Here is a 16,408-nt window from a genome sequence, read left to right as displayed (position 1 = left end):
GATGTTGGACATCTTATGTATCTCTCCACTTTTGAGATCTCATTTCCATTTTTATTATCAAAATATTTAGTAAAATTCTTCAGAGGACTCATCCTATAATTTGCAGTAACAAATATCCTACCAGATTCCTCTTCAATCCAGCAGAAGGAGTCATTAGACAGTTCTGCTTTTGCTAAGATACTCAGCAGTGTCCCAGGTGCTTCTTGTTTCCACTGTTTCCTGTTTTCTGGGGTTTCTTCAGGCACGACAACCACCTGGCCAGCTAGGAAACAGGAGGAGCATCAAGTCGCTGCATGTGATAATATGTGAATGTGACTTGGCTTTACTACCATGTTCCCTTGCCAACTTAAAAGATTTTCATTTTTATAATGGAGTTTCTCATTTCTTTGGCTCCTTAAGTAGCCAATTGCTTTCCTTGTGGGATTTTCCTTTTCCAGGCAGACTGCTTTAACTGCAGTATTTGATCCGACTGGTATTGCAAGGAAGGCCTACTTCTGGAGTATTTGCCACCAAATATTCTAATGATCAGATAACACCATTGTTTCTAATACTCAAAAATAATAGGATTAAACACTTTGTCCTCACTATAAAGTATCTCTACAAAAATAATTACATTTTCATTAAAGCAAAATAGCCTTCTACAATTCAGACCTTGTGTAAGCAGGTGCAATTCCATTGACTAATTCCTGATCTCTTTCTCATAGTCCATTATGGGCTGAGAAAGCTGCAGAGGAGGTGTCCCTGACATATATCATCAAAAGTGGAATGAAACAAAAAGGGATGGTGTGGTCCCTAAACCCATATAAAGGGGAGAAGAGCAAATATGGTTTAGCTCCAATCCCTGGGGCTCCTGGAAGCCTTTCCATGCCAGTTGTAGGCATGTGTACAAATCCCTCGGAGGGTCCCCATTAAGAAACCTGCATGTGTAGGGAAAGTGAAGCCAGCACGTAGTGTAGTGGTGCTGGTCTTCCCCTGGGATAGACAAGGAGCTACAGGATGGTACTGTTCTTCTCTTGTAGATCGCTGAGCTCCATCTATCCTGTCACTAATCCCTGCCTCTGAAGGAGAGAAGGCAGAAGGTCTGCAAGTCCTAACTGAGACTGCTGCTATCTTTGCCTTCTTCTGAGTGTTTCTGGGGGGAAGAACATAGCTCACTGTTGTTATTTATTGAGTGCCATAGTGGAGTTTGGCCCTGTACACACACAGAAGCCTGCCAGAACAAACTTACAGTCAAAATTAGACATAAATAATACAGCTCATGCATAATACACTGGACGAAGGTTTAGTCTAAGAGTAGCGCAGATATTCTTTTCCACAACAAAATAGCAAGCCCCTGGACAACTAGGGATTAACAAAGCTCTCAGGGCAGTTCCATGACATTCCCTTCTGCTGGGAGAATGGTGGCTATAATGTTGATTCTTTACAATTAAAAGGAAGAGGAAAATCCTCAACGTGCCGGTATGGAGGGCCCCCCATGAAAATATTTAGGCCAGACTTTAGCTGGGCCTCAGCCCAATAGCCACTATTAGCTGTGCAGTTTTTCACCCACAATTAAGTATGATTAAATTGCACCCACAACTGCACTTGTTTAAAAACCTGCTTTTAATTGTGCTTGCAATTCTGGAGGTCATTGTGAAAACTAAGGCCATAGGGCCACCTTCTGTCTTTCCCAGTGGCAGTCCCTGCAGACAGTTTTGCTGAGTCCAGGCAGCCATGGCAGAGTTGACACAGAGAGAGAACTGGTGTCAGAGCAGCCTCCTCTGAAAAGATGGACCACAACAACCACCACCCTTTGGAATGGTGCAACAGGCACTCTGCAGTGTGACAGCATATTTCTGTGTGTCAGTGCAAAAACAGAAGGACCATGACTCCGTCCTCACCCCGCTCTTGGGTGCTGTTGCTGATAGACATCTCTGGGTGCCAGGAACACAAGGCCCAAGACTGTGGTTATCCCTTGTGCAAATTTGCAAGTTGGGAGATAGCTTCTTGCACCTTTTCCCACCCTGTACACCAGGGGTAGGCAACCTATGGCATGCGTGCCGAAGGCAGCACGCGAGCTGATTTTCAGTGGCACTCACACTGCCCGGGTCCTGGCCACCAGTCCGGGGGGCTTTGCATTTTAATTTAATTTTAAATGAAGTTTCTTAAACATTTTTAAAACCTTATTTACTTTACATACAACAATAGTTTAGCTATATATTATAGACTTATAGAAAGAGATCTTCTAAAAATGTTAAAATGTATTACTGGCACGCAAAACCTTAAATTAGAGTGAATAAATGAAGACTCGGCACACCACTTCTGAAAGGTTGCCGACCCATGCTGTACACCCATGCAGGGCAAGCCACAGGCTAGCTCATGTGATAAAGCACTAGTTAAGCACTCATTATGATTGATGATGATAACACCAACCTCTTATATAGTGCTTTTCATCAGTAGATTTCAAAGCACTTTACAAAAGGTGGAAAGTAGCATTATCCCCATTTTACACGTTAGAACAAATGGAAAATTATTATTATATCCTTTGGCTGAATATATGTGATAACCTCAATTACCATGACAAACTCCTATAATAACAGCACAGCAGATCTCATGAATAGTCTGCTGTGAAACTCCCAAATCAAAACACTATTGTTTAAATGTCAATCCAGCAGACTGGTTATAAAGTTGGTCTTTGTCCACACACAGTAAAAAACAACAAATTCATACCAAGTTCACTTTCAGCCATTGTAGGGCAGACAGATGTGACATCTGCCTCAGCTAGAAAATCCAGGAGAGTCTGTGGGGCTCCAGCTTGCCATTGTTTTCTGATTTCCATGGCATTATCTATATTGCCGGCCTCTAAGAGAAAGAAAAGAACTAATAAATATTTCAATGCCCTTCAAACAGATTTTACTGTGATTCTAATGCTTACTCTGACATATATTGGAAACAAATCCTGTAAACAAGGATCCATCAGATGCTATGATAGGAGTCACTGACTGAATTTAAGTGAGTGTAACTACTAATTAATTTCCACGGTCAATATATTCACTTGTCCTGTGCTTCCCTAAGTAGTACCTGCTTCCGGAGAGCATAGTTCTTCCAAAGTTTTTTGTGTGTGATCTTCATAGATCTTCATCCATTTCTCCTTAAGATTCTCACCATCCTCAAAAGTTAACGTCTCATTAAGTTTATCTAGTTCCTGAAACAAAATAAATTTTAGTAAGAAACAGGACACAAACATTGGGCAGTCACTTAATTCCCATTTTTATTGATTCTTTCAAATGTTTTCAGGTGGACAGGCAGATTGAAACAGTGACACAACATGAAAAGTGATAATGCAGCAGGAGTTTCAGAATACACGATTATTTGTAAAACACTGGTTTGCAAGAGGCTTTCCAAACATGTAGGAAGACAAGTTGGTAGAGTGGTGCCTAATAAATAATGTGCATTATTTTGAAAAGGAGTTCGACTTTCAGATGTTAGGGTTTTTAAAACACATAACCACATTACTCTCCCTATATCTTCTAAAGTGTCATTTCAATTTCTTCCAAAAGTGTCTGATTCACTGTTGTATTATTCCTGCTTTGTGCTTAGAATCATAGAATATCAGGGTTGGAAGAGACCTCAGGAGGTCATTTAGTCCAACCCCCTGCTCAAAGCAGGACCAACCCCAACTAAATCATCCCAGCCAGGGCTTTGTCAAGCCAGGCCTTAAGAACCTCTAAGGATGGAGATTCCACCACCTCCCTAGGTAACTCATTCCAGTGCTTCACCACCCTCCTAGTGAAATAGTTTTTCCTAATATCCAACCTAGACCTCCCCCACTGCAACTTCAGATGATTGCTCCGTGTTCTGTCATCTGCCACCACTGAGAACAGCCTAGCTCCATCCTCTTTGGAACCCCACTTCAGGTAGTTGAAGGCTGCTATCAAATCCCCCCTCACTCTTCGCTTCTGCAGACTAAATAAGCTCAGTTCCCTCAGCCTCTCCTTGTAAGTCATGTGCTCCAGCCCCCTCATCATTTTCGTTGCCCTCCGCTGGACCCTCTCCAATTTGTCCACATCCTTTCTGTAGGGGGGGAGGAGGGGCAAAACTGGACGCAAAACTCCAGATGTGGCCTCACCGGTGCCAAATAGAGGGGAATAATCACTTCCCTCGATCTGCTGGCAGTGCTCCTACTAATGCAGCCCAATATGCCGTTAGCCTTCTTGTCAACAAGGGCACACTGTTGACTCATATCCAGCTTCTCATCCACTGTAATCCCCAGGTCCTCTTCTGCAGAACTGCTGCTTAGCCAGTCAGTCCCCAACCTGTAGCAGTGCATGGATTCTTCCATCCTAAGTGCAGGACTCTGCACTTGTCCTTGTTGAACCGCATGAGGTGATTGTGATTCCCCACTACCTGCCCATTGAAATCTAAATGGAGCTACACTGGCATAACACAGGAGTAATGCAGCAATGACTCAGGCCCAACTTTTAAATTCTTCAAGCAAGTTATTTCAATAAACGAATGAAGACCGACCTTATTATCATATATATTTATTTATAAGCCAGCTCAACATCCCACAAAAAAGGGTATAAAAATCAGTTTCTTTGCAAACTCAGTAGGCTTATAAATGAATTTTTTAAAAGTAGTTGGTAGGCATGATTAGGGAATAGGGAATAACAGGATGTCTTGCCTGAGAAGCTCAATTCCCAGTAAGTGAAGATGAGCTGTTTGAACCATGACATACATAGTAACTTTAAAGGCTCCAGAGGAATTATATTAGGCAGAAGTTCTGACTGCAGCCCTATTTCTGTGAAAGTTTCTACACACTGCACTGTATTACCAGCTCTATGGTACTGTTGAGCTTATAAAGTCTGCAGGAACCCTCTGGTCTGCAGAGCTTGAAAATGTAGCAAAGTCAGAGAGAATAACCAGGATCACAAAGACTCCTAGGACTCTGTGTAGTTTATAACTCTATAAGACCAGAGAGGCTCTTGGCCCCAGTGACCATCTTTGATTCTGTGCAATTTATAAGCTTTACAGACAACTGAGACCACAGAGATTATATACAGTACAAAGTTCTCCAGAACTGCTATGGACTTTTGAATTCTATGAAACAACCACCAGCTCAAAACAACTGTAGCTAGTAGCTCCAAAAGCAGCCATTGACATGTTCCAGAAATACTCAAAGGCACTTTATTGAAGTAATTGATAAGCCAAATTTGGAGTTTGCAGACTAAATCACTTTTGAGATACGATATTTCCCAAAAAAACTTTTACAAAAGTAAAATTACTCTGAGCTTTCATCCTTTTGTTTCTGATTAGGGCTGTAGATTAATCGCAGTTAACTCACGCGATTAACTCAAAACAATTAATAGCGATTAAAAAAATTAATTGCAATTAATTGCAGTTAAACAATAGAATACCAATTGATATTTATTAAATGTTTTTGGATGTCTTTCTACATTTTCAAATATATTGATTTCAATTACAACACAGAATACAAAGTGTACAGTGTTCACTTTATATCATTTTTATTATAACTATTTGCACTGTAAAAATAATAAAGAAATAGTATTTTTCAGTTCACCTCATACAAGTACTGAAGTGCAATATCTTTATTGTGAAAGTGTAACTTACAAATGTAGATTTTTTTTTGTTACATAACTGCACTCAGAAAGCAAAACAATGTAAAACTTTAGAGCCTACAAGTCCACTCAGTCCTACTTCTTGTTCAGCCAATCGCTAAGACAAACAAGTTTGTTTACATTTACGGGACAAAATGCTGCCCGCTTCTTATTTACAATGTCACCTGAAAGTGAGAACAGGAATTTTAGTGCAGTTATTTTTTGTACATAATTCTACATTTGTAAGTTCAACTTTTATGATAAACAGATTGTACTACAGTACTTGTATTAGGTCAAGGATCGGCAACCTTTGGCAGGTGGCCCGCCAGGATAAGCCCCCTGGTGGGCCAGGCCGGTTTGTTTACCTGCCGTGTCCGCAGATTCGGCCGATCGCGGCTCCCACTGGCCGCGGTTTGCCGTTCCAGGCCAATGGGGGCTGCGAGAAGCTGCAGCCAGCACATCTCTCGGCCTGCACCGCTTCCCGCAGCCCCCATTGGCCTGGAACGGCGAACCGCAGCCAGTGGGAGCCATGATCGGCCAAACCTGTGGACGCGGCAGGTAAACAAACCGACCCAGCCCACCAGGGGGCTTACCCTGGCGAGCCGCATGCCGAAGGTTGCCGATCCCTGTATTAGGTGAACTGAACAATACTATTTCTTACTGTGCAAATATTTGTAATAAAAATAATAATATAATATGAGCACTGTACAGTTTGTATTCTGTCTGGTAATTGAAATCAATATAATTGAAAATGTAGAAAACATCCACAAATATTTAAATAAATGGTATTCTATTCTTTAACTGTGCGACTCATTGCGATTCATCTTTTTAATTGCGCGATTCATCACAATTAATTTTTGTAATCGCTTGACAGCCCTATTTCTGCTTAATGCTTTATCCAATCACCATCAAATTTCCCCCTCCAAAAATCTTCCTCTGGCAGATGATCACACATGTGCAATATCAAGTGGAACATTTTCATTATAACAAAGGGAGGAGGAGGAGGAGGAGGAGGATTATAATGGAAACCTAGTTACAACTTAAATGATGGAGCTGCTATCATATCTTCAGACTACTAAAGCAAATGTGTTTTTAACATAGCTACAATGTACCTCTTCTTGCACAGTATCTTCCTCAGGAACACATGCATCTAAATTAATTTCAAATTTTACTCCTCCCTAAAAAAAAGAAGTTCACATACTTCATTAAAGTAGCTCATTAAAATCTATGCAGCTTAAAAGGGGCACTACAAACTCAAAAATTACTTTTCTATGAAAACTGTTTATCTATTGTTATTACAAGTGACAACTAAGATAACTACACCTGAATAGATTAGAAAAAAAAATATTTCCCTGTTTGTTCACTTTGTTTATTTGACAGCAATTTCTGTATAGTCAGTTTCAGTATGGTTAGTTTCCCGTGTTTGTGTCTTTCACACAGCAACAGGGAAATGGGAAAAAAGTTTTCAAAATTGAAAAATGCAGCAGCAAAGATTAGCACGTGGTTTCAGGGAAGTAGTAGTACTTAAAACTATTTTAAAAACACTTACTGAAATTGACAATGTTCCTATAAACATAAGTGGGATAACAATCTTTTAGATAGTCATTATATGATAATTATTGTATGACAAGACGGCAAATGATTGTATGACAAGACTAGACAAGACGGCAATGTCCGAGAATTAAAGAAAAGTCCTATTAAATAACCGTCTAGTGCCCCCCTCTGCCATGCACATGATTGGTCTCTATTGTAGGTTCTCAAGAATATTGTCCAGTCCAAATTTTGAATACTTGCAGTGCCTGGTCTACAATAACTTCCCTTAGAAGCCTTATTCCAATGCCTAATTGAGAGTATTGTTAGAAAAGTTTCCTGACGTCTCATGTAAATTTTCATTTAACATTTTCATCTGCTTCTATCATTTAAACAACAGTAGAGAGATACAGTAAAACCTCAAAAATACAAACACCAGAGTTATGGACTGACCGGTCAACCAGACACCATGTGAAACCAGAAGTAACCAATCAGGCAGCAGCAGAGACCAAAAAAAGAAAAAGCAAGTACTGGACTGTGCCCTTATTGCATCTTAAAGGTAGGCCTAGGCACATCTGGGCTGCCTGCCTCCACCCCCGCCACCCCCTCACTCCCAGGGCAGCCACTTACAGCAAGACACTGGGGCTGCCAGCCCAAGGCAGCCAGAGCCAGCAGAGCAGGAGCAGCACTGGGGTCTGTGCAGCTTACACACACAACACACACACTCTCTAGGCTGGGAGGGGGACATACTGTTTTCACACACACCCCTGCAGAGAGGGAGACAAGCTTGCAAACTCATGTGGGGCTGAGTAGAGAGCTCATCTGCTGCTGAATCCTAGCCTGGAGTATCAGCTGCTGGATCTGGAGCCCGAACTGGGCTTTGTTCAGAGTTATGAACATTTCCGAGTTACAGACAACCTCCATTCCAAGGTGTCCGTAACTCTGAGGTTCTACTGTAAGAGGTAATGACTAACAAAGGAAATGTTAATGGATTAACAGCCAGACCTAACTTTGACTGAACCTGAATTCAATTGGAGTATTTTTATACAGTACTAGTGTGCCTTGATAAAAAAATAAGAGGAGATATGATAACTGTGTGGAGTATCTAAAGTGTAGCTGTAGCTGTATCGGTCCCAGGATATTAGAGAGACAAGATAGGTACGGTAGTATCTTTAATTGGACCAACTTCTCTTGGTGAGAGAGACAAGCTGTCTAGCCACATAGAGCTCTTCTTCAGGTTGTCTCTCTCACCAAGAGAAGTTGGTCCAATTAAAGATATTACCTCACCCACCTTGTCTCTAGAGTATCTAATGGGAGTCACTATCAAGTTGGGGGCAGGGCTGTGTTACCATGCTACTTTCCTTGATGACCCTTTGCTCCCACAGAAACTCTTCTCCAGCGATCCATAAAGTAGCACTCATGTTGACTTGTACGCAACCTGCTTTCTAGAGCTAGTGGGACCATCTGAGACAAATAGAGGAAAGCTATAAAGGAGAAGAAAATAGGGCAGTGATCTCAGTTACCTTTGTTTTATGTTTCTTTTCCAGGACTCTTCTCTCTTGCCAGTTCTGTAGTCTGATATGTTTTAAGTTTTCTTCAATATCCTTGAAGAAAAAAATAAAATGCTCATAAAGTTCAAAAAGTACAATTATACATCCACTCCTCAGAACCAGAGTATGTATAGACTATGTATAAAGTGTATGGTTTATGGTGTACATATATTAATTGCTCTGAATGAGTATTCTCCTGATTGCTTCACTGCTAATTGGAATGGAACAGCAAATATCTGCCAATATTAGCTGACTTGGCAAAAAAAAAAAAAAAAACCAGTTAGGAAACTTTTCAAAAAGTGCAAACCTCTGATTTTTCAAACTCCCATATTTAAAGAATACTTTGTCAGATTACCCCCAACAAACCAAACCCCTGCTCTGACACAGGACCAGTATAAGAAGTTTCAGATTCATCTAGTTCTAGTTTGAGAGTCAGTGAAAAATCAAGTTTAGAATGGAAATCTGGTTACAACCTTAACTGTGGAAAGACTAATTGCCCTCCATAGTATCTTGTCTGATGATGGCACTTAAAATGTTATTTAATTATACCACTTCATTTTCCTACATCCAATGCCACAACATAGCTCTGTATTAGCTACCTGTCAAATAAACAGAGAAAATTAGGTATCAGAGGGGTAGCCATGTTAGTCTGGATCTGTAAAAAGCGAAAGAGAGTCCTGTGGCACCTTATAGACTAACAGACGTATTGGAGCATAAGCTTTCGTGGGCGAATACCCACTTCGTCGGATGCAAGAGAAAATTAGCATCTCCTAAGGGGTCAGGTGCGTCACCATCTCCCTAATAAAATATCCAAACAATTTTCAGACTTTAATTAACACGTGAAGCATAAGAAAACTTTCTCAAATACGTGGAGGAAGTCCATGAACACAGCTGAAGTCAAGCAGGTGCTTAGCCCACAGATGCACTGTGCCATCTATTAGATGTTAGGAGAAAGGGTTTCTGTGCTGTTTTAATCCTGATTTCCCATAAACTGGCTGTGCCCTTGATTTAAATGGGCATTGAATCAGGTCCCAGATGCAAGTGGTTTCAATATACTCTGTTGTCTCTAATATAACGAAATAAACTACCTGGGGCCAGTCAAGCTGGATATGAGTCGACAGTGTGCCCTTGTTGCCAAGAAGGCTAACAGCATTTGGGGCTGTATAAGTAGGGGCATTGCCAGCAGATCGAGGGACGTGATCATTCCCCAATATTCGACATTGGTGAGGCCTCATTTGGAGTACTGTGTCCAGTTTTGGGCCCCACACTACAAGAAGGATGTGGAAAAATTGGAAAGAGTCCAGCGGAGGGCAACAAAAATGATTAGGGGGCTGGAACACATGACTTATGAGGAGAGGCTGAGGGAACTGGGATTGTTTAGTCTGCAGAAGAGAAGAATAAGGGGGGATTTGATAGCTGCTTTCAACTACCTGAAAGGGAGTTCCAAAGAGGATGGATCTAGACTGTTCTCAGTGGTAGCAGATGACAGAACAAGGAGTAATGGTCTCAAGTTGCAGTGGGAGAGGTCTAGGTTGGATATTAGGAAAAACTTTTCACTAGGAGGGTGGTGAAGCACTGGAATGGGTTACCTAGGGAGGTGGTGGAATCTCCTTCCTTAGAGGTTTTTAAGGTCAGGCTTGACAAAGCCCTGGCTGGGATGATTTAGTTGGGAATTGGTCCTGCTTTGAGCAGGGGGTTGGACTAGATGACATCCTGAGATCCCTTCCAACCCTGATATCCTATGATTCTATGATTAGAATTACATAGGACCCTGGCATCTTCCATTCCAAAATGTGCATGTCTATTTTTCACCAATTCCCCTGTCGCAACTCCCTGATAACCATCCTATAAAAAGAAATAGTCAAACCCCCAAAACAGACCAAATCCTCTCCCCAGCCCAAGTAACTGGGCTAGCTGGCTGCTGCAGAACTCTCTGGGGTCTGGAAAAGCTAGAATGGAGCCACTCTTCAGCTGCTAGTCCCCCCTAAGAACTGGAGTTGGTTTGCTAGCCCTTGGTGAGGAAGAAGTGGAGGATCTATGCTACAGGGGATCCTCTGGCCCTACGTCTCCTCCCAGCTTGTTCCCAAGTCTCTTCCTGGCCAAGAAGTCCCAATGGAATTTGGCTCTAACTCACTCCCTGTGCAGCCTCTGCAAGTCTTGCTCCACCACAGCAAAACTGAACCTGCTTAGCTCTGCATGGAGTCATCCACACTCATGAAGATCTGCCCCTGTGAGTGGATTCCACTGCATGCCACTTTTAAAGCATGAAAAAAGGAACAGATTTCTTTAAATAAAGCAAAAGTACATCACAGTAAAAGTTGGGGAGAAACAAAATTGACCTGAACAAACCAGGTCCAAACGGGAGAAACTTCTCAGGCTAGACATAAAATGAACATAGGGACATAAAATCTCACATGCAGTAAAAAGTGACTATCAGATCTAAGTTATTTTTCATGTGTTCCTTATTTCCTTGACTATTACTTCTCAGAGAAATAGACTAGAGGTGTGCAGGATCACATTGACTGACTGTACTTCAGTTACTTTGCGGTAATGTGTTCAAACTCTATTACAATGTTGGTACCTGGACTGGTTCTTCTCTTCTTCCAGGAGTATCTTTTGGATCGGGCTGGCCCCCAGCTTTCCCTTGTTTCACAAGATAGGTTTTGTCTTTTATTTGTGGATTCTCCTAAAGGATATATTTACAAAATGCTTCTTTCAGTTACTGAGTAAATTGGATATTGACTTTAAATGATCACTTCTGGAACTGAGTAGGGGGGAGTTGTTACCTGGAATGCCCCTGCTTTGAATCTAAGTTCTTTCACATCACTGTGGTACTGTTGCCGAATTTTCTGTAATTGTTTCAGGTATTCCTGTTAAACAACACCAAGTTTAGAATATTGTGCATGTAGTTTCCCTTAGAAATAACACTGGTTAAGAAAAAATAATACATGGACATCCAAATTATGTGTGTAATTATATACAGTAACATTGATTCTACCTTAATACACCTCTACCCTGATATAACGCTGTCCTCGGGAGCCAAAAAATCTTACCGCGTTATAGGTGAAACCGCGTTATATTGAACTTGCTTTGATCCGCCGGAGCGCACAGCCCCGCCCACCCGGAGCGCTGCTTTACTGCGTTATATCCGAATTCGTGTTATATCGGGTCGCGTTATATCGGGGTAGAGGTGTATTTTAATGTAGTTTTTGTGTGTAATAGATACATACATTTGTTTTAACAAATAAGTTTATAATAAACTAAATACATTAGCATGTAATTTTTGTGTATCCATATGAGAAGTAAGTATTATTACTGTTTTATCAATCATACAAAAGCATCACAGAATCAAGTACAGTTTATATAAAAAATACAAGTAACCTCCATGGATAACAATATATCGCGTAAATAGCATCTCTAAATGTGGTAGTGAAGGGTGAAACTGGGAACAAAAACTAAGAGAATAATACATCTTTTGGTTTTTAAACATGGGGACTCATTCTCCTCTCACGCTGTTTTTACAACAATGTAATTCTACTGACTTCAAAGGAAGTGAGATCAGAATCAGCACTGTGCTTTTTCACATGGCTACTCAAATCAGCTTCTTGTACCAGGACCTTACCAGGTGGTGGCAGTACTACATAACCTGCATATGAATCCAGCTAAATACAGTACTCTACTTGTGGACAGGGGAAAGAGTATCATTTTTCACAAATGAAAAGTATAGTTGCCAATTAATATAATAAAATGGCTCTGACCAACTAAGATGAACATGTCTTTTACCTCTTCTTTTATTTCATTCCTTCTAGCCAGATCCCTCTGATGGTCTTTGAGCTGCTCTTCCATCACTTCCTGCTGCTGGATCTGGTTGTGACGTGGGTCAGCAGAGGATGGTCGCAGTCCCTGTTGATATACAAAAGATCATTTCCAAAGCAAAGGAATTTCCATTTAGAGATTGTCTCTTCTGAGTTCCCCGCCCCCCGCCCTCCACGCCCCAATCAAAAGTGCCATAAGTACAGTACATATTTCAGGGAGAAATAGTTATAATGGTATTTCGCTTTAGGAGGTTTTTCTTACAATAAAAAGTAAAACCTTGAGAAGAAAATTGCGGAGTAAATCGATTAAAACATTACAGCAGAGTTCCCTGTTTGTCAGTGCTATATTTTGCTGTGAGAAAGACACAAGTTCATTTTCTGGGCTTTCACTCATTTCCACTTTAGTGGTTGTATTCTATAATTCAATTTATACTTACCAACTGCTTTTCCACTTTCATCTTGTACTGCTGGGCTTCGAGCCGTCTTTGAAGATACTCTGCAGGCCTGACAGAACACAATGACATTCAACTATGGTATTTTTGTTTACAACTTTCAGCAAATTATACTAACATGGAAGCTCCCTATATATACAAGCCCAGAAATTTGTTTACCAGAAGTTACTTTCTGAATTCTACCTATACTGTGCTAAATGTATAAAGAATGTACTATTGAGTAACCATATATTCACTTGACCTCTGTCCCTTGCCCTCTCCACTCCATCAATTATACCAGTCTTCTGAAGTTTGAGAAATAGTATATGAACATGTTATTAAAAACAATACTGTTTTGTAATGCATTCACACAAGAACCAAGAGTTAAAGTTGCATGTTCAATCCTAAATGTTGCATTTTCTAACTTCTGTGTGCCTGTAACACCCTCACTTTGTATTAGCAGGGGTTTTTCATAGAATTTCTTTTTCTCTTTTTTTAGTTGCAAAACAATCAGCAGTCACTTGTAAGTTCCTTGGTCCTCAGTTATTTGGCATCATGCCTTCCGAATGCTACTGTCATTCAAAGAACCAAACTCAATTTAGTTTGTCCTTAACATCCTGAATTTAGCCATCCTTAAGCCAGGTATCCTAAATTCAGTCATCCTTAACTGAGATATCCCCAACCCTGCCTTCCTTGACCAAAACCTTATGACCCAGCCTACCTTAACTGAAGCTTCCCAAACAAATCACAATTTAAATCTGGCATCCCTGAATCCTTAACCTGGTCTACCTTATGCAATGCTTCTTGAACCCATCCATTTGTGACTAATGGACAGGCAGCCTCAGAAATAGGAGAACGCTTCCAACTGTGGCGCCTGAATGAGGAAGGCTGTGAAGTTTAGAAACTTACAGGAGAAAGGAACCTTTCTACGGAAGCTATAGTGTAAGTCTGCAGGAGGAAATCTCTCTGTGGCCTACCCTAGCCCTAATCTCCAGGCTGGAGAACCGTATTGGTCCTGCTGTGTTTAGAGCCTTCTGAGCATTTGAGGTTGGGGTGGCAGGAGAGAGGGGAAGAACAGCCTTTGGCTCTTAAAAACCACATGTCCAGATCAGGGTAGTTTTATTTCTTCCACAATATTTGGACTGGGAGCTGCACGGAGATCTAGGACAAGTTTCTACAATGAACAGTTTCAAATGTCATGAAAATACATTCAGAAGTGAATCTTTAGGTTGAATTGGGTAGATAGAAATGGGCATTTCATTTTTTCTTGTTGAATCATATGTAATACAAGAACCACATCAAAACCTGAGCAGGAAAGGAATCACACGGAATGAGTGACTCTGCTTCTACAGCTCAACATTGCTACATGATCAAAAAATTTGAGGAGTCAAGATTTTGGTGATTCTTCAGTAATTAAATTGAGGGAAAGGCTTACCACTCAGGTGAGGGTGGTGCAACTTGTCCTTTCTGTTTATAATACTCCTCGACTCTTTGGTTGATGTGAGAAAGGTCATCTTGTACATAAAGTCTCTTCTGCAAGTTGTCAAGTTTATCATAGTAATGACCATAATGTCCATGTACTCTGGCAGCTTCTGGCCTTTCTGCCATCTTAAATCTGGAGCGCCAATGCTGAAAATACATATAACAGGACGAAATTTCAAAGGTAATGAATGATCATTCTTAACCAAGACATGATAAGCTGGATACTAGTTTTTATCCTCTGCACTTGTCACATTTTTAAGGCAAGTTCCATTCCCACTCCCCATTCTCAGTTAGGTGATAATACTAAGGCCTGGTCCACACTAACCCCCCACTTCAAACTAAGGTACGCAACTTCAGCTATGTTAATAACGTAGCTTAAGTCAAAGTACCTTAGTTCGAACTTACCGTGGGTCCAGACGTGGCAGGCAGGCTCCCCCGTCGATGCCGTGTACTCCTCTCGCCAAGCTAGAGTACCGGCGTCGACGGCGAGCACTTCCGGGATCGATCTATCGCGTCTAGACAAGACGCAATAAATCGATCCCAGAAGATCGAATGCTTACCGCCGGACCCGGAGGTAAGTATAGACCTACCCTAACTGTCTACACTATACCCAGGACAACTTCCTCATACCTTTTCACACCTCATCTAGAGGCTTACTGGCTTCCAGAGGCACATTTTTCTTACTGCAGTCCTTTCCTGTCTACCCATTACTTCAACTCTCCTCATTAAGGGGCTCTTCTCATTGTGAGTCAGCCAACACTTCTTTGTGCCTATAAACTAGATACATTAGAGCCATTGTAATAAATTTTATTCACATTGCTCTGAAGCCCTGAATGAATTCCAGGGATGACTATTATGACACATTTTATTATGAAAGTTGGATATGAGACAGCTCTATCTACACCTTTAACTACATTTCAGGAGTTACCCAGGAGCAAGGTGGAACAAAAGGTTTAATTTCTCAGATATATACAATTTTGATAGAAAAAGATGCTGATAAGAAAACAACCCAGATGAAAAGAGGGAGAGGGATTTGGACAAAGAAATTGAGAAAGGGGATATACATCTTCAATTTGTATAGCTCAAAGACTTTAAAAAATATATAAATTACTGTATAAATGGCATATGACTCCAGTTTAGATCCATCATATTTTTGCTAATAGGGAGGCGTCAGGGAAAGGGAAACATATTTGCACTTGTAGTGCTTTTGTCCAGGAATTAGACAGTTTTGGGAAAAAATTATTAAAAAAGATTAATCTCATGACAAAACGTCAGCTTCCTAGAGATCCCTTGACAGGCTTACTTAATGCTCTGGTAAAGGAGCTTCATTGTAAACAATGAATTTTTTTATTATTATTATTAGCAGTTAGACTTTGTATTGAACTTTATTGGAAAAATGTGACACACATCCCCTTCTTCTATGGAATTGTGGAATGGTAAAATATGGATTGTCCTTGTAGCGGAAAAACACAAGTATGTACACAAGAGAAGTGCCAGAAAGAGGATAGGTACTGTACTTAGAAATTGGTCACTTTTTCTAGCGTACTCAGAAGAGGAGGGCTCCTCAACTGGCAAGCCAGACTATTTAGCCAGGTTGTTTGAGTGTTACTAATTCAGGATCAGGTTAATAATGTATTATATAGTTACATAATATGTTAACATTATATTTAGGGCCCTACCAATTTCACAGTCATAGGATTTTAAAAATCGTAAGTTTCATGATTTCAGCTATTTAAATCTGAAAATTCACGGTGTTGTAATTGTAGGGGTCCTGACCCAAAAAGGAGTTGTGGGGGGATCGCAAAGGTTATTGTGGGGGGGGCCTGCGGTAATGCTACCCTTACTTCTGCACTGCTGCTGGCGGCGGCACTGCCTTCAGAGCTGGGCAGTTGGAGAGCGGCAGCTGCTGGCTGGAAGCCCAGCTCTGAAGGCAGAGCTGCCACCAACAGCAGTGCAGAAGTAAGGATGGCATGGTATGCTATTGCCACCCTTACTTCTGTGCT

General features: G+C 41.0%; 1 protein-coding gene across 1 annotated transcript in view; it reads right to left on the bottom strand.

Annotated features, from left to right (window-relative positions):
* LOC113406862 (serine/threonine-protein kinase Nek5-like) overlaps positions 1-16,408 on the bottom strand; it is a 46,398-nt gene that overhangs the window by 2,352 nt on the left and 27,638 nt on the right. Inside the window, exons 11-20 of the mRNA XM_026653654.1 lie at positions 14,359-14,552; positions 12,930-12,996; positions 12,461-12,580; positions 11,464-11,547; positions 11,259-11,363; positions 8,651-8,731; positions 6,710-6,775; positions 3,061-3,184; positions 2,710-2,841; positions 122-262 (exon numbers count right to left, since the gene is read on the bottom strand). Coding sequence (XP_026509439.1) covers positions 122-262; positions 2,710-2,841; positions 3,061-3,184; positions 6,710-6,775; positions 8,651-8,731; positions 11,259-11,363; positions 11,464-11,547; positions 12,461-12,580; positions 12,930-12,996; positions 14,359-14,552 — 1,114 coding nt within the window. The remainder of the gene's footprint in view (positions 1-121; positions 263-2,709; positions 2,842-3,060; positions 3,185-6,709; positions 6,776-8,650; positions 8,732-11,258; positions 11,364-11,463; positions 11,548-12,460; positions 12,581-12,929; positions 12,997-14,358; positions 14,553-16,408) is intronic.

This window comes from Terrapene carolina, unplaced genomic scaffold, assembly GCF_002925995.2.
Source record: "Terrapene carolina triunguis isolate 2854851 unplaced genomic scaffold, T_m_triunguis-2.0 Scaffold142, whole genome shotgun sequence".
Taxonomy (NCBI): Eukaryota; Metazoa; Chordata; order Testudines; family Emydidae; genus Terrapene; species Terrapene triunguis.
The sequence above is the reverse complement of the archived record's forward strand: the minus strand, read 5'-3'. Positions and strand labels throughout refer to the sequence as shown.